Genomic DNA, 22,190 nt, shown 5'->3' on the forward strand with positions numbered 1-22,190 from the left:
GGAGAGTTGGGCACTACGTCAGCACGTCTCGGCGTGAGACGGTGATTCCGGTGGTGCTCTAACAGCTTCCGGCGGGATCTGGGTGTTAATACCCTGCCTCAGACGTCGTGTTGCGCTTGAAGGCGGACGAGCTCCGGAGGCGTCCGGAGGCATTCTGTGTTTGCTGCGGTAACCTCATCAGCCCGCCAAGATGGCGATGCAAGCGGCTAAGAGGGCGAACGTGAGTACCAGGCCGTCTGCGGAGTTGGGGGAGGACTTCGCCGCTTGACTTTTGACGGCCTCGGACAAAATGTTCCTGCCCTTCTCCTTCCCGCAAACGGGGATGTTTAGAATTTCCCATCAGGAGGGATTCTGTCCAGGCCCGGTCCTCGGGGGTATGCGCCTGGAACCACACTTCGCCCAACCCCTCGTGTCCTGGTGTCAGTGACAGAGGTAGCTCTGCAGCCTCTGTTCTTTAACGATCTGTCAGGTGTTAGGATCTTCTCTTTGGCCTAAACGTCGATAGCACAGACTAGTCTTCAGTAAGCAACTTATGGTTCACCAGCAACTAGAGCCAGGGATTCTCACATCATGAAGCTTTTGGGATCCTTCATTAATATATTACTCCAACAATATTACTGAACACTTGCAGTGTACCTGGCTTTCGAGTTGGGAAGCAATTCATCAGTTTTATTTATAGAATTCCGACTGTGTACCTGACACTAATATTAGGTATTAGAATACAGTAGTGAATAGAACAGAGAGTCCTTAAGCTTACATTGTAAGAGAGTGGAATGTTATGGAAGCATTTTAAAAATAAAACCTCAAGTAAGGATAAAGACAGGTAATTGACTTTTGGATATGCTGAGATGTAGATTTTTGATGACTTTGATGATAGCAAGTATTTCAGTGGATGAAAACTTTGGTCGTAGTGTGATGAAAAGCGGAGGTAGTTGAGAAAATGAAGACAGCAAAGAGCTCTTTCCTTGAGTCTTCATTATGAATAGAAAACAGGGAAACTGGGTGATAGTTGACTTTAAAGAAAAAAAAAAAAGATGCATAAGATGTATTTGTATTCCAGTGAGAACACTCCAATAGATTGGAAGAAACACGGTATGGAAGAAAGGGCTTTGTACTTGCCAGGCAAGCACTCTACCAACCGAGCTATCTCCCCAGCCCGAAAGGCAGGTTTTGAATACATGAATGGGTGGCAGAGTAATAGAGGGAAAGTGGATGGATACAGATGAATGTAGATTCAGTGATGGAAATATAAAGTACTTATTATTTGATCTCATCTATTTTCTCCAAGAAGCAAGAGCCAGGGTCATTTCCTGGGATGGGTGGGGAAGAGTGTATAGCCCCACTTGGATATGAGAGGGAATGATGATGGTAAGGTATGCAGAGAGAGTGTGATACAGTGTTTTGAAGAGTGAGAAAACAGGGCTGGGGATATAGCTCAGTTGCAAGGCAAGCACAAGGCCCTGGGTTCAATCCCCAGCACCACAAAAAAAAAAGAAAAAAAAAAAAAAAGAGTGAGAAAACAAATTACTAGAGAAGTATGTATTATGATTGATGGTGTCAGTTGTTGAACTTAACCTTGAATCTTGAAATCTAAAACTTTTATTGTAATTATTCATTTTATTGCCACTGCCAGTTTGAAGGCAGGTAATGGTATCTTTTTTTTTTCCTTTTAATTTATGTGGTGATCAGACTCAGTGCCTCACACTTGATAGGCAAGCACTCTACCACTGAGCTACAACTCCAGCCCAGGAAATTGTATCTTAATTTTCTGTTAATATAATACTTAGGTTAATGCTAAAAGTTTTTTTCAGTTTAGTAAATAGTTATTGAGCAGGTTTGTGTCTAGTATGTAATTGAACTTGTTAACAAAGAACATAAAAGAGATATGAATGCAAGACACATAATCTGAGAGTCATTTCCGTGGACCAAGGAGAGTATAAAGAGTCAAGGAGAGTATACAACAGGTCAAGAAAAGAAGTAACAACAAAACCCTGTGGAACAACATATTTTAACATCAAAGAAGACTGAGAAGAAATAGCAAATCAGAGTTAGGAGGAAATACTGTCAGCAGTGTCAAAAGCCTCACAAGTTCAAGAATTGAACACTGCATTTAAAAGATCTTAGTAATAAAAACTCTTTCAGCAAAGTGCTGGGGTGGAAACTTAGGTTTGACTGTCAACACAGTAAAGAATATGAGTTCAGTTAATAGAGACTTTTTCTATATGCTTGACGAGAAAAAAAAGAGACAACAGAATATAAGGAAAGAAAGCTCTGAAGTTCAGGAAAGGCAGAAACCTTGTCTTTTTTACTTTTACTGTCTGTTCCTAATACCTACCCTGGTATAGACATAAAAAAAGGAACTTAGTGGCCAGGCACATGCCTATAATCCCAGTGGCTCAGGAGACTGAGGCAGGAGGATTGCAAGTTCAAAGCCAGCCTCAAGAGTGAGTTGCTAAGCAACTCAGTGAAACCATGTCTTGAAATAAAATATAAAAAAGAGATGGGATATACTCAGTGGTCAAGTGACCCTTAGTTCAATCCCCGGTACAAAAAAAAAAAAAGGAACTTAGTGTGTTGAATGAATGAAGATGGATCCAAATAAGCATTTTGCGTAAGGATTGGTATGAGCAGTTGCTCACATGAGGAATAGGAGAAACCAATGGTGAGGGAAAGTGTGTAAAGACAAAAGAGATCATTGATTTAAGAAATTCTGAAAAAGCCAGAGAAGGGATACTAGTGGAAGTTTTATTGTGTGACAAATAGGACAGTTCCCTTCTTTCCTACAGAAAGATGATCTGAGGCATCAAGGATTTTTGAGTGAAGTTGGAAATCCTTGTTAAACTGTAGTGACCAAAAGCCTGGTTTTGTAATAGACCCTTTTAGTTCCTGCTAATGGTCTTCCCTAGAATCAATGCTCTGTTGTTTTGCTGAAGAGCTTGTATTTTCAGTAACATCAGATTATACCTCTTATTCTTGGCTTTTTATTATTATGTATCATTGAGATTTTTTTATGGTAGCATTCTTGCCCTCATTATAATGACCTGTACATATTTCTCATTTTAGATTCGACTTCCACCTGAAGTAAATCGGATTTTATATATAAGAAATTTGCCATACAAAATCACAGCTGAGGAAATGTATGATATATTCGGGAAATACGGACCTATTCGTCAAATTAGAGTGTGAGTCTTACTGAGATTGATATGTCATTTAAAGAAAATGATTGCATAATCTATAATCTCAGAAGTGTAGCTGATAGCAAGACTGCGTCATATGGTTGCAGTGATATTGTGTCTGTTTTACAGCTGAGACCACTGAGGCCCCTAGAGTGAAAGTACCCCTCTCATCTCACACAGTGCTTTAGTGATTTACATCTTCTGGTTCTAATCTCTCTCACAACTCTGTTCTTAATTTTATTTATTTATTTTGCTATTGAGGGTTGAACCCAGGGGCACTCTACCACTTAGCTACATCCCCAACCCTTTTTATTTGTTATTTTTATTTTGAGACAGAGTCTTGCTAAGAACTTGTGATCCTCCTGCCTCAGCCTTCCCAGTAGGTGGGATTACAGGTGTACATACCTGGCTTTTCTTCTTGTGTTGTACAATTTCTCATGATTCATAATTATTTCATGTTTATTTACTTATCTCTTTTTCTTGAACATAAGCTCTTGAAGGGATGATACCTGCCTTCATTGTAGTTCTAATGCCAATTCAATAGGAAGAATGCAGTGAGATTACTGAATTCACAAAAATTGGAGGTACAGAAACTTGGATCTTGATTCTAGATTGAGAAACAGCTGTTTTTCTGTTCTTTCACTGTTACTGAGTTCACTTTTCACTTGCATACTTGGCACCTAGCACTATGGTGACCAGTCTTCCCAGTTTGCCCAGTACTAATAAATTTTCTGGGATGGGACTTTCAATGCTAAAACCTGGCAGACCCTGGCAAACCAGGATGATTGATCACCCTACCTGACATATAGCAAACACTTGGTGCTTTATACTTTTTTGGTAGGGGTGGGTACTGGGGATTGAACCCAGGGGTGCCTAGCCTGCCTGAGCCCTGGGTTCAATCCGCAGTACCACATTAAAAGATAAAATAAAGGTATTATGTCCATCTACAACTTAAAAAAAAAAATAGTTTTTACCACTGATCAAGAAAAAAATGTTAGTGTCTAACGTGTCTACCAAATAAAATGCTTTAAAAAATTCAAATTAGATTGTTCTTAGGGTAGGAGATTGATAATTAGGGCTAGGACACTTGAAATGGAGAGGCTTTGAAGTGGGCTAAGGCTGGTAGGGGCTTAGCTCAGTGCTAGAGCACTTGCCTAGGATGTTTTAAGATCCTGGGTTGCATCCCCAGTACTGCAAAAATAAAATAAAACAATCCTATCCCTATTTTAGCTCTTAAGAAGATATTGAGAGGAAGAAAGCTTCCTGGAGAATGTATATGTGAAAGAATTTGTAGGAGACAGTAGATCTCTACCTTTCAAATGCATATTAGCATTATTATACGTAGCACTATGGGAGTAAAATGAAGTATAAAATAACCTTTGCCCTTAAAGAACTTAAAAATCTGTTTTGTAACCAAAAAAAAAAAAAAAAACTTTTGTTTTGTTCTTTTCTTTTTGGCAGTTCTCAACTTCCATACCTGATTGATTCTTGAAAATGAATAAGCTGTTAAGAGGTTAAGAGTTAGTAATATTCCTGAAGAGTAGAGCTATTATAAAAACCCTCATCAGGCCCACACAACCTAACAAAGTGAGTCGTTCATTGACACTGGCACCCTCCAGTCACCCCCCTGCACCCTATGCCTTCCTGTTTTGTATGAAGCACAAGCTCTGATCAAGGCCCACACTGGAGTTTTGTACTGGATACCTCCCCTTACCATGGGTCTATTACCCTTTCTTGGCCCCATGCAGGGACTGTGGCAGATAGAAAGTCATCCCACATTCTTTTTTTTTTTTTTTTTTTAATATTTTTTTTAGATGTCGATGAACCTTTATTTTATTTATTTATATGTGGTGCTGAGAATCGAACCCAGTGCCTCACACATGCCAGGCAAGTGCTATACCACTGAGCCACAACCCCAGCCCCATCCCACATTCTTATACTTTATTCCACAATTGTGTGGCTGGAACCAAATGGAGGCAAAGAGCCATCTTCATTAAACCAGAGCATTAGCAGAATGGGATCTCTGTCCGCTGTCCCACTAACAAGCCCATGACCATCTGCTGCATGCAATTCAGTGTTCCTGTTGTTTCTCACACTTCCCTACATCTTTCAGAGCACGTTTGTGAATTTAAGAGAAGACATGGCAAGGAACACATACGCTAGAATCAGCCCCCATAATGTAAGTTCCAGCTTCCACTTCCAGCCACCTTCCAGTAATCTGTCCTGGCTTACAGATAACTCACAAGTGTACTTCTGCCCCCATCTTAGCAGAAGCCCAGCCCTTTTCCCTGTCAGACAAGGCTATGTAATGCATTAGGGTTTGGATTGTTTTTAAAATGAATATATGAGCACCATGACATATTCCTGTAATTCCAGCAGCTCGGGAGACTGAGGCAGGAGGATCACGAGTTCAAAGCCAGCCTCAGCAACTTAGTGAGACCCTATCTCAAAATAAATAAAAAGGACTAGGGATGTGGCTCAGTGGTTAAGTGCCCCTGGGTTTAATCCCTGCTACCAATAAATAAATAAATAAAATGAATATGTAAAGCAGGGAGCTAACTATTACATTTTACAAAGGCAAAGAATGCAGCAAAAGTGGAAGAAACCATTAACTGTTTACATTAGAGGACATCCTTTCTTGGCCATAAGGTTGAAGGTTGGATGCTTTCCCATGTCATTTATAATTTTGCCATCATCCTGGGTAAGACGCCCTTCCTACCCACTCCCCTAAACACACAAAATAGGTTTGTTTGTTTTTAAAATATTTTTAGTTGTAGATGGGCACAATACCTTTATTTTATTTATTTATTTTTGTCTGGTGCTGAGGATCAAACCCAGTGCCTCACACATGCTAGGCAAGCGCTCTACCACTGAGCCACAACCCCAGCCCTAGGTTTCGTTTTTATGGGTTTAAACCTTAGTAAAATATTGCCCGGAAATATTTATTTCCTAAGTTGATGGAGATTGTCTTTAAGAATTAAAACTGCATGTTGTGCATCCCTAATCCAAAATCCAAAACTTCTTTTTCAGTACTGGGAATTCTACCACCAAGCTATACCTCCAATCTCCTCCCCCTTTTATTTTTTTTAAATATTTAAGACCAGTACATGTTGAGGCAAGCCTTGAACTTGATATTCTCCTGCTTCATCCTCCTAAATTGCTGGAATTATAGGTGTGCACCACCACATCTGGCTCAGAATCCAAAACTTTTTTTTTTTTTTTTGGGTGCTGGAGATCGAACCCAGGGCCTTGTGTTTACAAGGCAAGCACTCTACCAACTGAGCTATCTCCCCAGCCCCCAGAATCCAAAACTTTTTGAGCACTAACATGATGCTAAAAAAGTTTTGGAATTTGGAGCATTTTGGATTTCAGGTTTTTAGAATGCTCAACTAAAAAAACTATGCAAATATTCTAAAATCTGAAACACTTCTGGCTCTAAACATTTCAGATAAAGGATTCTCAACCTCTGGAAGAAAAAAAGTCTTTAAAAACAAGGGATTCACCTTGCTGACTAACAAGAGTCCTGACTCCTAAGTATTATTTATTTTAAAGTAGTGGAGCCAGGCACAGTAGCACATGCCTCTAATCCCAGTGGTTCTGGAGACTGAGGCAGGAGACTTATGAGTTCAAAGCCAGCCTCAGCAACTTAATGAAGCCCTAAGCAACTTAGTGAGATCCTGTCTCAGAATTAAAAATAAAAAGGACTAGGGATGTGACTTAGTGGTTAAGCACCCTTGGTTCAATCCCCAGTAATCCCCATCCGCTAAAAAAAAAAAAGACTAAAACTGTGAACATGAAGACAGAGTTTCAAGCTAATTCTTTGCTTGCTGCTAGTACTTTAGTAGCTGTGTTCTTAGTATCCATAATATAACAGTAAGTATAAACTATGGATTTTTTGTTTAAAAATGAAAATAAAATTATTTAAGTTAAGAAATTACAAGCTTATACAGCATATCTGCCCATGTGTTTATTTCCTGTGTTCGTTTTCAGGTTGATCTCAAAGTTCTTAAATGTATTTCATTTACTCTCTTTTAAAGATAGCTAGCCAGACACTGTGGCGCACACCTATAATCTCAGTGACTCAACTAAGATAGGAGGATCGTAAGTTTGAGGCCAGCTTGGGCAACTTAGCAAGACTCTGTTTCAGCAGTAAAGTGCCACTGGTTCAGTTCCCAGTAAAAAAAAAAGGTAAAGGGGGCTGGGAAGATAGCTCAGTGGTAGAGTGCTTGCCTCGAAAGCACAAGGCCCTGGGTTTAATCCTCAGCACCAAAAAAAAAGGTAAAGGGCTAGGAATGTAGCTCAGTGGTAGAGTACTTGCCTAACATGCCCAAGGCTCTGGGTTAGATCCCTAGCAGAGCAGAGGGCAGGGGGATTCAGCAACAAAGTTTAGTTATTGAGTTATCAGTGCTTGGGTAAATATGTGTTTTAGTTAAATTCAGTTTATCTCTGCAGGGGGAATACACCTGAAACTAGAGGAACAGCCTATGTGGTCTATGAAGATATCTTTGATGCCAAGAATGCATGTGACCACCTATCAGGATTCAATGTTTGTAACAGATACCTTGTGGTTTTATACTATAATGCTAACAGGGTAAGTATAGCAGAGTTCTTATCATGCTGAATGCGTTTGAGAATTAGTGTAGAACTGTATACCTGGGTGGGCAATGCAAGGTATTGGTTTCTACTAACTTTGGTGCTTACCACATTTCCAGGCATTTCAGAAAATGGACACCAAAAAGAAGGAGGAACAGTTGAAGCTTCTCAAGGAGAAATATGGCATCAATACAGATCCACCAAAATAGGTGTTTTCCGCATTTTCACTTTGGACTAAAACCTTATCTTTTTAATTAATTCTGAATATTATGATTTCTCAGTTGAGATTCAAAATTATTTGCTTGAAACTTTGATATACATACTTTATTATATTATGTTTATAAACTTAAAGTGTTTTGTAAAACATGTCATTGTTTCCTTTTGAACTTTCCCCTCCTGTTTGATATAAGAAAAAACTGAAAAGTTAAATCATTTGAAGGATTGTGCATGGGCCTAGGAACTCTTGAGTTTCTTAAGAGCAGGGACCTTTTTATATTTTTAGTGCTTACAATGTCCAGTCCAGTGATTAGTCATTAGAAGAATTTGTTGTAGTCTTCTCATTTATTGAAGTTCTATCAGTAATGAACTCTTCATTACAACACAGTGAATATAGGTGTCTACATGTTGCTGGTGAAGAAACCGAAGTTCATCATGCTGGTTGAATGAATAAGATGCCTTCATAAAAAGCCAGTATAACAGAAACCAGTTGTTAATCAGGCCTATACACTTGAGTAATACTTGCTTTACAGATAACCAAACACCTTTGACAGTGGGGTACCCTTGTCCTTAGCACAGAGGTCTGTCATAGCAGTGGCTTTTCAGGTGACAGCACATGGTTAGAAATTTGAGAGCAAGTAGCTTAGGAAGTGGTGATGTTACATGTCTGAGATCGTATTTAAGTAGCCTTTCATTTTAGTTATTGAGCATTTGTATATATTTTGGGCCTTAGCTCACAGTGTATCTTTGCCATAAATAAAATATTTCATGTTCCTTCTTATGAGTTCCTATGACATGAAAATTGTATGGTTATTACCACATTCATTATAGCTTGGCAGCTTGGGAAGATATAGCTATAATTTTCTTTTTATGGTGTAGGCAGGGCAAAATGGAAAAACACGGACTGTTTTGTGTATAACTAAAACCTAAAATCAATTTGAAGAGTACATACACTAAATCATTTTAATGGACAAAGAGCATCTATTTTGAAATGCTGAAGCTTTGAAATCTGCCATCTTTTTATGAAAATAGACTATACTTTTTTAATACTGTTTTTTCAAAGCTCACTATTGAAATAATTGTCCTATTTATTAATTTTGGCTACGTTTTTTGAAAGCACTGTTAAGAGAGGAGAAACAGTCATTTCTAAGAGGAGTGGGCAGCTGAAAAAGGAGCCACAGCTGTAATTTTCTTGTGAATGCCTTTATGAATTCCTTATAAGTTTTGTAATGTATGGTGTGACTTTATTTAAAAATGTAACAGGGATGTTTTGAAAGACTGAAAATTAGACTTAGACTGTTAAGAATTTTAAAACTTTCTTCTAATTGTTTGGAAATGCTACAGTTAACAAGAACTCCCATTTAGTGACAAACATTTAAGTTCCTACTATGCCAGGTACTGTGCTGAGTCTGAGACTATAGTTAACCATGACTCTTCCGTATCAGGCACCTAAAGCTCAATTTTCCAAACTGTATTTAAGAATGTAGATGATTATGTTCATGTACACATCACAGGCATGTGTGCTCAAGCTGTTTTTCTTTCATCTCGGCTAAATTTCTTGTTTTTGAGAATTCGTATGAATAGAGAATTCATTGACTGGTAGTTTGAAAACAATGGAGAGGGTACAGATCTCCTCACTCCCCTGCTTAACCACTTGTAGTGGCTCTCACAAAACAATGTCCAGACTCTTCAGCATCTGCATCATAACATTCTGCATCTTTTTTTTTTTTTTCTTTTGGTGGTACTGCACAAGGGATTGAACCCACAGGTACTCTATCCCTGAGCTACATCCCTCGCCCCTTTATTTTTTAATTTGAGACAGGATCTCACTGAGTTGCTGTGGCTGACCTCAAATTTGCATCCTTCTGCCTCAGCCTCCGTAGTAACGTATTACAGGTATGTGCCACCATGCCTGGTTCTGCATCATTTTTTAAGAGCTCCAGTAAAATGGTTCATTTTCTCAACTTAATTATAAAGGTTAGCATATCCTCTCCAGGTGCTAGCCAGTGGTGTTTGATTTTTAGGGAGTTCTTGGTGGGTGCCTCCTTTTATCACCTAGGCTATAAATACGCTACATCTTTTATATGCATATATAGAGTGGGCACCTGAAATAGTCCTAGGTGTGTGTTGGTTTCATAGCAAAAAATGTGGGTATGTCTTTTATACAGGCTGAATTCTGAGAAATTATCATAGGTATTTGCTCATCAAGGAAAGCAGGAAAACAAGACATTCTAAAGGCATCACCCCAGAGAAGAATGATGCAGCACCCTATGTCTGGTCTGGTCCCACTGTGAAGGTGAGACCAAGACTATGGGTGATTAAAAGCTAGACGACTCATTTCTTACTTCATCCTAAATATTTACTCTCATTAACTGCTCAGCCCTCAACAGAGGAATTAGCCACAGTTTCTTGGAGACAAGCGGGTTGGATGAAGTAACCAAGGTGACATGGCTCTGTATATCCTATATATGACATTATGTGACATATATCAGTGTATCTTTGAAGGAAACTTAAGGGTATTGTTACCAGCCCCTCCCTTCTCAATTTAGAAACAATTCCAAGTCATCACTAACTGGCCAAGATCTTACCTCACCCTATGCCAATTCGAAAAACATTGTCCTAGCTTCTGCTGATGTATAACACCACCCACAGCATAAGGATTGATTTTAAATCTAACCAGGGATTCCAGTTTGTTACAGGAAATGTTGATGAAAATAAGTAGTATAGCTGGGCATGGTGGCATGTGCCTACAGTCCCAGCTATATGGAAAGCTGAGGCAGGATTACTTGAGTTCAGGAGTTTGAGGCCAGCCTACGCAACATATTGAGACCCTGTCTCAAAACAAAAAGAAGAAAAAGGAAATAACGTAGTACATGTGGAAACAAGTTCAGAATCATACATCCCAGAAGTAATTTTCCTAACATAATAGCAAATCTGGGATGAAACCAAGCAAGTGTATGTGAAAACAAACTCAGAATCATACATGCTTTTCAAAAGCTACTTCCCAGTATGAGTTTTGTATGGTTCTAAGCCCTTATATTTGTTCACAAACCCAAAATGTTCCCATCTGAGTGAAGACTCTAATCCAAACAAGTAGAGATTGCAAGATCACATGATGTGCTTAAATCCTACATTGGACTAATTATACAGAGAATTCTGAGCCTGTTAGATGAGTAACAGGTAATACCCACATTGCAAGGTTGCCCAGAGGATCGAGAGGATCGAGAGGATCGGTGATTTTATTTAAAAGTATGTAGAACAAGGCCCAGCATAAACAATGCTCACATTGTTATTAAATTTACTACCATTGTCCTAATCACTTGAAAGTCTCCTTTCTATTCTTCCCTAAGGGCAACTGGCTTGTATGGTCCTTAGAGCACTTCCCACCTACAAGAAGAATGGACAGGAAGTTATCAAGCACAGAGTCTTTATTTTACATATTATTTCCAAAGAGGACAATTGTTTGAGCAGCCAACAGAATTTATAAGAGAAAGTGACAGCAAAGGTAACTGGCTCAAGTCCCTCGTGTACACCATGTACATTGCATGTCTGAGCACCTTTTGTATCTGACTTAAGTGAAGGTAAGGCAGTATAGATTGTGCAAACAAGAGATCTGTGTTCTGTGATCAGAAATGGTTACTACATGCATCACATAAAATGCACAACCTGACTTTTTGATCTGCAGCCGAAGTTTCCTCAAGCAAAGATGCACGTGAACAATGACGAACACATATAAAGCAACTTGGGCAGAAAGAATGGATAATACCGCAGGGCAGTGAGGTTAGCACACTGATCAAGAGCCCCAAACAGGAGGAGCCGTCCCAGTGGCAGAGCAGGCTAGGAGGGTGAGCAGCAGCCATCTCCAGCCACTTCGAGTTCCTTCCTGCCTTCACTCTAAGTTGAGCAGCTCCACGTCAAAGATGAGAGTGGCATTGGGAGGGATGACACCAGGGTGGCCTGTGGCTCCATATGCCACATCAGGGGTGCAGGTCAGCTTCGCCCTCTGCCCCAAGCTCATCTAGCAGGGATGGGGGCAGATGGGGAGAGGAGAAAGAGGACCCAGCTTGATTTAAAAGAAAAAAGAGATAACTGTGGCATTTTCCCAAACCATGTTCATGGTAACTGAAGATCTGAGATGAATTTTATGTGTGGCATGTTGAAATTATGCTTAGTGTAACATACAGATTCTGCCTCAAAACAGCAGAGATGCGACTATGGGACAATAATCGACAAGTTAGTCTCAAATTTATTAATCCAACAAACATTTCTAGTTACTCAGTATATGGCCCAAACACTTTTATTTGCTCATAATTGTTCCTCACGCTCATCTAAAGAAACCTAAGCGGGGGTGTATAAACAGACACACTTAAGTGGGTAGCAGAGCAGCATGTTAAAGAGGTTCAGGGATTAGAGGCGCCAGCAAGATGGCGAGGGCGTAGAGGCCTACTGTGAGGGAGTGTAATATGCTTTACAGACAGACCAAGGAAGAAGAGCTTAACCAGAGTTCATCACAACAGTAGTCTAGAACTCACTGGGCATTGCTGAGTGTGGCGGTACATGCCACCACATAATCCTAGGATTACATAATCCTAGTGACTCCAGAAGCTGGGGCAGGAGGATCACAAGTTTGGGGTCAGCCTGGGAACTAGCAAGACCCTCCCTCAAAAAAAGAGCTGGGCATATAGATCGGTGGTAGAGCACCTCTGGGTTCTATCCCCAGTACTGCCAAGAAAAAAAAAAAAATGCACTAGGCATTAATGAGACACTTGGTAAAATTTAAATAAATTGATTTTTTTTTTTAAGAATCAATCCCTTCTTCCCCCTCTCTATATATACACATTTTTTTTTAGTTGTAGGTGGATACAATACCTTTATTTTATTTTTATGTGGTGCTGAGGATCAAACCCAAAACCTCACGTGTACTAGGGGAGCACTCTACCACAACCCCAGCCCCGAATAAATTGACTTTTGAATTTTGAATAATTTGAAAATTTGAATAGATTGGTTAACAGTATTTTATCAATGGTTTTGATCAATGTACTATGGTTTTATGAGATGTGACCATCTGGGGAAGCTGGGTGAAAAATGCACAGGAATTCTGTACTATTTTTGCAATGTTTCGGTAAGTCTGAAGTTGTTTCAAAAAAAAAAAAGACAAACCGAAATACCTTCTTGGCCTAACCTCCTCTAACTCTTCTGCTGCCTTGGGCCCAGACAGTACTGCACCACCTCAGCTAGTTCCAAGCAAGCCTGCGGGGATGTGCTTGGGGCCCCAGTTATACAAAGGCCTGAGGACACAAAACCAGGAGTGAACACTAGGTGGCACTGCTGTGCTCTGGCAGTAGAGTAAAAGCAGCAGTGTGGTCTGTGATAGAGATTGGAGGTGCAGAGTCCAAACCCCCCACCCCAACTCTTTAGGCCCCCTTAATGAGTAGCCTCATCCTACCTGGGCTGCACCCTCTTCAAAACCTTTGATGACTTCCTGTTTGCCAATTCTGAACTTGAAAGGTTTGTTTCTGTCTCTGGATGAATCGAATTTCTTCCCATTTTGAAGCATTCCTGTCAAAGCAAGAATAGGGTGGAAAAAAGCTCTGGTGGTAAGTTAACTCCCAATTCAGATTCAGCATGTCTAAATGGAATTCTTATTCTGCATAAACCTGCTCCTTTGGTCCTCATCTGCCCTCTTGCTGAAGAAAGAAATCTGGACACTTCCTCTGTCACCCTCACATATAGACTATCACCAAGCCCAACACCTCTTTTGAATCCACCTGTTTTTTCTATTTCTGTTGTCACCACCACCCTGTGATCTCACTGAGTCACCATCAAGTCTCACCTGTGGACAGGAACAACATTCTAAATGGTCTTTATGCTCTGTTCCTACTTCTCTGTTCCATTCTCTACTCCACAAGCAGATAGATTTTTCTTTTTCTTTAAACAAGTCTGAGCATATTACTCCCCTACTTAAAATTCTTGTATAGCTCTCCAGGGCAGACTCTAGCTATGTTACCTAAAGGTACTTCACGACCTGGCTATTCCCTACCCAAAGACCATCTCTGCACTCTTCTTCCCTCTTTGCCCTTGTGTCCTATTTAGGTCACACCATTCTCAAATGCCTCTGCACTTTACAGGTTTTTCATGCCATTTCCTCAGCCTAAAGGTCTCTTTTCCCAGGTATTCTAGCCTTAGGTTGAGTTCTCATCTAAGGTTCCTAAGGTTTTCACAATGCAAAACCCAAAGGTCACATCATCCCCTGTTGCAGTGAACACTGTAAGGTGACCTAGCTGATCAGTGGTAGCTTCCAAGACTGACATCAGAACACCCAAGTAGTGTCTTCAGCAGTTCAGAGCATCCCTTGTTCTCTAACTGCAGAAGCCTGGTCATCCCTGACGTACATATGTTGTCTCATATGTACATCATATAAGACAACAGCAGGCCAAGGCCCAAGAACTGCTTTTCTATTTTCACTTTTCTTATTGGTGATTCTCAAAGATCCACAACTTCATGGATTCAACAACTTCGTGCAGTCCCTGGACCACCACAAAAGGCAATTTGCAACTACAGGAAGACCTGGCCTGTAAATTCAGAGACTGAGTCTGGTGCTAACTCATTGTGTGATGTGAGGCAATCACTTCCTCTGTCTGGGCCTCGGATTTTCCATATTTAACATAAGAGGCACTGCCAGCTTAGTGTCTGAGCATCTATGATTTTACTTCTGAATTCCAATAATTTGAATGTGTACCAGAGAAGGAATCTTATTTACCTACCTTCTGGGTAGAATAAATTGGGCTCTCACCCTGGGTTTTCAATGAAGCAAAGGAGAAAACCCTCTGGCTACACAAAGATATATACAGAGGAATGCTAAAAAGATCAAATACGAACTCACACATACACACAGGTGGCTTAGATATTCAAATACACAGAGCTACTTATGCATGCTCACATGGACTTATGCACACACACACTCAGGAGGAAATCCCTGATGGTCAAACAGATGCTAAGAAAATATTTAGATACACAGATCTACATACATCACAGACACATACTTGAATAAATTTGTGGATATGCACACACTCCATTTATAGACTCTTCTCCAATCTCTCCAGGCTTCCTATGACCAAATCTACATAGGACCATATACAGTTATCTATTGCAAGTTCAGCCAAAACCACACAGTCTAGAAACAGGACTACATACATACATTCAGCCACTCAGTTTGACAAAGCTACCACTGCAATGCATCCAAAAAAAGATAACTTTTTAGATAAAAATAGTGATTTTGTGAATAACTGTTGCTGGATGAACTGTATATCCACATGGGGGGAAAATTGAACCTTGATCCCTACCAAACCCACACACAAAAATCAATTCCAGGTAAATCATAGACCCAAATATGAAAAATAAGATTTCAGGCTGAGAATGAAGCTCAGTGGTAGAATGCTTGCCTAGCATGAGCAAGGCCCTGGGTTTGATCCCCAGCACTGCAATAATAGCAGCAGCAACAATAATAATTTTCTATAAGGTAATAAAAAAAAATCTTCATGACCTAGATATAGCCAAAGATTTCTTGAACTGAACACAAAGTATAAACCATAAAAGAAAAGACTGATAATTGTGACTTCATAAAAAGAAAGAATTTCTGTTCAAAAGATCATGAAGAGAGTAAAAAAGCAAGCCACAGTGCAGGAAAAGATGTTTGGGATAGATATAATCAACAAAAGATGCATATCCAAAATATATAAAGAATATAAGTCAATAAGAAAAAAACAATCTAATGTTTTTTAGGTGTTTTTTTTGGGGGGGTTGCTTGTTTTTTGTGTGCTGGGGATTAGGACCCCGGATATACTAAGCACATGCTTTACCACTGAGCTACACTCCCAATAACCTAATTTTTAAAATGCACAGTATTTGAGCAGTCTACAGAGGCTATCCAAATGGTGAGTAAGCACATGAGAAGGTGTTCAACTTTCATTATTCATCAGGGAAATGAAATCAAAACCACAAAGAGATACCACCAGGCACCCCTAGAGTACAGAAACAAAAACCTGACAATACTAAGTGTAGTAAGGACATGAGGTAACTGGAACATTCATATCCTGCTGATGGAAGTGGAAATTGGCAGGATTACTTTAGAAAGCTGCTTGACAGTACTGCTAAAACTGAGCATAGGTATAATCCTGTACCCCAGCAGTTCCACTTCTGGTTATATACTTAAGAGAAACATGTACACATATGTGCAATACGTGGCAATTCAAAGCAACACCATTCATGATCACTGAAAACCATAAACAACTCAAATGTTCATCAATAGTAGACAGGATAAATAGCCTACATTCAGCTGGATGCAGAGGTGCATGCCTGTAATCCAGTGATTCAGGAGGCTGAAGCAGGAGGATCATAAATTCAAGGTCAGCCTGAGTTATTTGGTGAGGCCCTGAACAACTTGGCAAGACCCTGTCTCAAAAAATAAAAAAGGCCAGGTTGGGGATGTAACCGGATGGTAAAGCTCCCTTGGGTTCAATCCTTAGTACCACCCCCCTGCAAAAAACACACACACACACACACTATAAAAGAATTAAAAAGCCAAACCACTCTGGATAAATCTCGCAGGCAATAATCTTGCTTGCCTAGCATATGCTGGCTTTGAGCCCCAGCACCACCAAAAAGGAAAAAAAAATCATTGAGCTGTACATTGATGTTCTCAAGGTGGGTACTGGAGATAGAACCCAGGGGCACTTAACCACTGAGCCACATCACCAATCCTTTTTTTTTAATTTAATTTTATTTTTTTTGAGGTAGGGCCTTGTTGTTTAGAGCCTCACTAAATTGCTGAGGCTGACTTTGAACTTGTGATCCTCCTGCCTCAGCCTCCCAAGCTGCTAAGATTAGATTCAATTTTTTAAAGTTTACAAAAGTCCATATAGTTCTCTGCTGTTTGATCAATCTCTCCCCAAACCAGAGTCATTTGTAGCTGATATTAGTGTTCAATGCACAGTGCCTGCTCTACGTATGTACTGTGAAAAGATTTTGCAAAAGGATAAATACTGGTCTGTCTGCAACATTTAAAACAGATAAATCAATTCCTGGGTCAGAGGGCCCAAAGGCCCCATGGTAATTAGGCCACATCACCAGGAGATGAAAGAACCCTAGTCCACTGACATCAGCGACTGGCAATGCAACTGTTGAGAAACAGCCACACCATCTGCTAGAACTAACCTGGTGCTTCACACTGGCCCCCAGAACTTCTAAAAATGGCCCCATCCAACATGTCCCAGGAATTTATCTGGCCTTGTTGTATGCTAAGTGGCTGTCACCCACTGAGTCTACCACATTAGAAAGCAGGTCACAAAGCAGAGCTCTCAGCCCCCTTGGAAAAATACCTGCTCATTATCTTCCTGCCAGCAATCCTGAAGAACTCATCTAGAATGTCCCTTGGCCCACCTGGCCTTCAGATACATAGCATCCCCAGGAGGAGACAGCAGAAACTTGGAGCCGTCCTCTGGGCTGTCCCAGTACTGGGAGACAAGCACCACCAACATCCTACCCCTCACACTGCACTGAAGGCTCCAGGTGACTTGTCTGTCCTCTCCCTGCCCCTCACTGCAGCCCTAGCGAAGGCTGGCATGGCACACTGTGGGTGCCAGATAACAGATTGAATTAAGCAGTCTGTTTCCAAAAACCGGAATTCTGAGGAGGTCAACCTCCTCTTCTAGAATGACACTGTAGGATGAAAAGGGAGTCTGCTGGGAGTTTGGGCTCTCAGAGCTTTCAGAGAGACCCCCAGCTATCAGACAAAACCAGGAAGACCAGAGCACCATGCTGACCCCAGTGAGGGAAGGGGACTAGAGATGCTCGATTCAAGTAAAACTGGCACCATGATGGCCCTTGCAGTATGGGAGAAGAGGAGGTCACAGGGAACTTGGCTGCCTTGGGCTTCATGCCTGATCTGGAAACACATCTCTGGAGAGGCGCTCAGAAGACCTGCCTGCCTTGGGAAGGGCAGCCTGGTGATGGTTGAAAGGACGAGGCCTACCTGTGTAGTGCACCACGCATGTTTGGCCCTTCTTTGGGAATGTCCTTCCTGCAAGGAGACACAAGGGAAGATGAAGGAGTAGGGTATTAGAAAAACTCACGTGTGACAGTCAAGTGTGATCCTGACCACATCCCCCTCTGTATCATGAACATGCCCATGTCCCCAATTCTGACTCTGTCTTGTATGAGACAGAACTAGTTACATCACCTTCTGGCCTGGAATGGCTGTTATCAAGGATGAATAAAACTATTCACAACTATTTACTGAGTACCTACTATGCATCAGGCCTGTGCCTGATTCTGGGATACATCAGTAAACAATACAGAACAGTTCCCTGTTCATTTAGAGTTTATATTCTAATGGAGAAAGACAGACAATACTCAAATAAGGTAATTATGGGTAGTGATTAGTCCTTTAAAGAAAATATACACAGGGTTGGAGATACAGCTTGCTTGGTAGAGTACTTGCCTTGCAAGCACCGGCCCTGGGTTCAAATCCCCAGCACTGCAAAAAAAAAAAAAAAAAAAAGAAAGAAAGAAAAAGAAAAAGAAAATATACACAACTGAGTGTGGCGGAGCTCGCATATAGTCCTAGCAACTCAAGAGGCTGAGGCAGGAGGATCTCAAATTCAAGGCCAGCATAGGTAACTCAGTGAAACTGTCTCAAAAAATAAAAAGGGATAGATATATAGATCAGTGGTTTAAAAAAAAAAAAGTAAAAGAAAAAAGAAACAAAACAGCCATGCTTGGTGGCATATACCTAAAATCACAGCTATTCTGGAAGATGAGGCGGAAGATTGCAAATTGTTATTTTGTGATAACTTGTCTCCAAATAAAAAGGACTGTGGATGTAAATCAGTGCTAGGGCACCCCTGGGTTCAATCCCCAATACAAAAAAAAAAAAAGAAGAGAGAGAGAGAGGGGGGGAAAAGAAAAGAAAAATAATCACAATGATGAATTAAAGAGAAATATGATAGGCAATTTTAGAAAGGGTAAACCAGGAGGACCTCTTGGAGGAGATGCCTTTGAGCTGAGACTTGAGGGAAGAGGGAGAAACCAGTGCTCAGATGTTGAGGCAGGAAAGAACTGATGTATTTGCAGAACAGACAAGAGACTAGGTGTTTGGATGGAGGGAGGGAAGTAGAAAAGAGATGGATCATGCAGCTTGCAGAGTTGCATTTAACACTTAAGTGCAACAGGAAACCACCAGAGGGTTTTAAGCAAGAGAATGACATAATCTGAATTAAGATTTTATAAGATCACTCTGGCTGCTGTGTGGGGGATGGACAGTTAGGCGTCTGTTGCAATAATCCAGACAAGAAATCAATGATGGCTTGAATTAAGGTGATGGCAGCCAAGAAGAGAGTGAAATAGATTGGAGACATATTTTGGAAGTGGAGCTGACAGGGCATGCAAATGGATTGGAGATGGGGGAAAGGCGAAAACAAGAATGATGCTTGGATTTTCAGTTTGGGCAACTGTGATGGGTGGTGGAGCTGTTTCCTGAGATGGGAAAGACTGGGGAGGAACAGATTTGTGAGGGTGGCAATCTCGAGATGCCTATTAGACATCTGAGTTTATACTGCAAGTAGGCAGATGCAGAGTCCATACTGGAGGCATAAATTTGGGTGGAATTTAAAGCTACTGGGCTGGATAATCAAACCTGAGAATAATGACCCTGTCAACATTTAGACAACTCTCTCCCAACCTGGAGAAAGGAGCAACTAAGTGTCTAGAGGAGCCACGGAAAGCATCAGAGAGCAGAAAACCATTCAACAGGGTCTTTGAAGATGAGTAGGAGTTTGCCAGAGGAAGTAAAGTGGGAAAGGGGATGACATGTAAGACCTGTTCAAAGGCCTGGAGTCCAGCATAGCCAGAGAGCCCTGTTTCACCACTGTAACCCTAGGGTCCAGCACACAAGTACAGGTTCCATAAATATTTGCTGAATGAGTGGTGTGTTTAACAATTTGCAAGCAGTCTGGAAAAGCTAAAGAAAAGTTGGTGGTGGGCACAGGGGCAGTACTGAGAGAAGCTCCAGTGTGGAAAGTTAGAAAAGTCACCATCTCCAAAGGGTGCCTGGAGGAGAGCACAGAAGCATTAAAGACTTTCTGCCCCCAGGGAGGGCGCGGGTCAGTTTTTTTTTTTTTTTTTTTTTTTTTTTTTTTTTTTTTTTTTTTTCCCTCTCCTCTCCTCTATTTTTTTGCAGTACTAGGAACTGAACCCAGGGCCTCACCCATGCGAGGGAAGCACTCTACCTCACAGCTACATTCCCAGCCCCAAAACATGTCTTTTAAAAAGAGGTCTCAGACTGTGGTGAAGAAAATACGGGGAGAGGGGTTGGGAGAAGGCAGACTGAAGACAAGGAGGTGAGACTGAAGGTGGGAGGACAGTTCAGAGGCTATGGGGAGGGGACAGATGACAAAGTTTGGAGAGATGCATCCTGGACCCCCGCAGCAAGGTTCCCTGCGTGGCTAAAGAGGCGTCAGGGGTGATGCGGGTCGTGGCTGGGACTTCTAGGCACCACTACCTTTCAACAAGAAGGGTGCCTGAAATCAAGAAGCCCTCCAATTTCCTGGGAAAGGGATAGTCTCATAGAAAGTTCGCCTGTAAAGCCCTGCAGACAAGGTTTTTTGTTTGAATTAAATTTTATTTAAGAAATAAAGAAACAGTTATTCCTTACACACCCAGAACCAAAGACTCAAGAGTTTAGGAAAGTGAATGGTGCCGGTTCCCAGACAGGGAATAGGGGACCCAGGGGAGCACTGCGGGTCGGGAGGGTGGGGACGCGAGTTCTGCTCTGGACTTGCTGACTCTGAGGTATTCGGGGCTCTCTAGGCAGGGTACACAGCAGGTCGGAGGTCTGGGCTGGGAGTCTTAAACGTGGAGGCCATGGCGGTGGCCAGGATGGCCAGGGAGACCGAGTGGGACTGGGACGGTGAAGTGCGATGCAGTGAAGCGGCGGAGGGAGCGCTTCCCCTTCCCAGGCTGGCTCTGTCCCTACAGCTTGCTGCTGCCCAGCTCTCCCCCGGCCGCCCGACTGGAGGCAGGGTGGGGTGGGGCGCGTTAGAAGGAGGTACCCCAAGCAGCAGAGACCCCAAAGCAGGTCCTCCCCCCGCAGGTGGGGAAAGCGAGCCAAAACCCGACCCCGGGGAGTCAGCAGCGGCGGGTAACCGAGACGGTTCAGCCCCTGCAGCTGCAGCTGCGGCCCCTGGGGCGGTGGCGGGCCGCAGACCCCCGCCGCGGGCCGCCGCCTTCATTCCCCTAGGTGAGCGGACGCGGAAGGGGATGGGGGCGAATCGCCTCCTCGACCCCCTGGAATCGCGACTGGGATCTCCTCCAGCAGCCAGCGTCCTGGGCCCGCCCCCACTTCGGCTGCCCCCGACCCCTCCGAATCAGACCCCAGCCCGCCGGGCTCCGCCCCGGGACCCCTCCTCCTCCCCGACTCCGCCGCCCGGTACCGTCTCCCGGGGAGATGGTCTCGATCTCCACGCCCATCGCGGTCCCACAGGCCCCGCCTCCGGGGGTCCTCGCGGTTACCCCGACCCCGGCTCGGATCCGGCCCGGCCCCGCAGGCGCTCCGGCTCGCCTCCCTGCCGCCACTGCAGAGCCGGAGGAGGTGCGGCTGGAGTCGGGACCTGCGCGGGGAGGGGCCACCGGGAAGGGGGCGACGGGGTGGAGCCGCGCGAAAAGGTGGGGTCGGCCGGGGCGGGGCCCCGGGGAAGCGACCCTGACGTGGCTGCTCCGAGCCTGGCCCGACTAAGGATCACTAACCCACTGGCTAGGGAGGGCGGTGAGGGAGCGAGGCGCTCAGGCACCTGCGCATCCACATAGCCATCCATCAATCCATCCATTCAATACGTATTTATTTAGCACCTATTCTGTGCTAAGCTGGGGAGTCAGCCTGGTCCTACAGACTAGGAGAAAGGCCAGCAATTAAACTAACATTTTAATTAGACGTTCTCAGTGCCATAGAGTTCAGGCACTATGGAAGCCCTGAACTAGTTCGGCTTCCTGGGCGGAGGGTAGGGAGGACACCAGTCGTTGACTCTCCTCCAACCACCCTAAACCCTTATTCACGGTCCCGTGTAGTTCTACTCCACACACGTGTAGTGGGTTCTCACTTTTTAAAAGTGAAGAACTGCACCTTGGGAATACCAATTGAATTAAGACAGGATC

The 22,190-nt window shown here is 42.5% G+C and overlaps 2 protein-coding genes across 3 annotated transcripts; one reads left to right on the top strand and one right to left on the bottom strand.

The window, feature by feature from the left end:
- Positions 1–8: 8 nt before the first annotated feature.
- Sf3b6 (splicing factor 3b subunit 6) lies at positions 9–8,769 on the top strand. Its single transcript, XM_047523160.1, has 4 exons — positions 9–220; positions 3,064–3,182; positions 7,629–7,767; positions 7,889–8,769. Exons 1-4 carry the CDS (start codon positions 191–193, stop codon positions 7,976–7,978), a joined length of 378 nt encoding a protein of 125 aa, XP_047379116.1. The 5' UTR covers positions 9–190; the 3' UTR covers positions 7,979–8,769.
- Positions 8,770–10,485: 1,716 nt separating this feature from the next.
- On the bottom strand, positions 10,486–21,754 carry Fkbp1b (FKBP prolyl isomerase 1B). 2 transcript variants are annotated; one of them, XM_047523161.1, is made up of 4 exons: positions 21,473–21,754; positions 18,016–18,063; positions 13,432–13,544; positions 10,486–12,003 (listed from the first exon to the last, which is right to left on the bottom strand). In XM_047523161.1, the coding sequence occupies exons 1-4, from the start codon at positions 21,507–21,509 to the stop codon at positions 11,875–11,877; spliced, it is 327 nt and encodes a 108-aa protein (XP_047379117.1). In that variant the 5' UTR covers positions 21,510–21,754; the 3' UTR covers positions 10,486–11,874. The 2 variants fall into 2 exon arrangements, with proteins under 2 accessions (XP_047379117.1, XP_047379118.1); XM_047523162.1 differs by having other exon boundaries at positions 10,486–12,048.
- Positions 21,755–22,190: the final 436 nt, after the last annotated feature.

Source organism: Sciurus carolinensis, chromosome 13, assembly GCF_902686445.1.
Source record: "Sciurus carolinensis chromosome 13, mSciCar1.2, whole genome shotgun sequence".
NCBI classification, from domain to species: domain Eukaryota; kingdom Metazoa; phylum Chordata; class Mammalia; order Rodentia; family Sciuridae; genus Sciurus; species Sciurus carolinensis.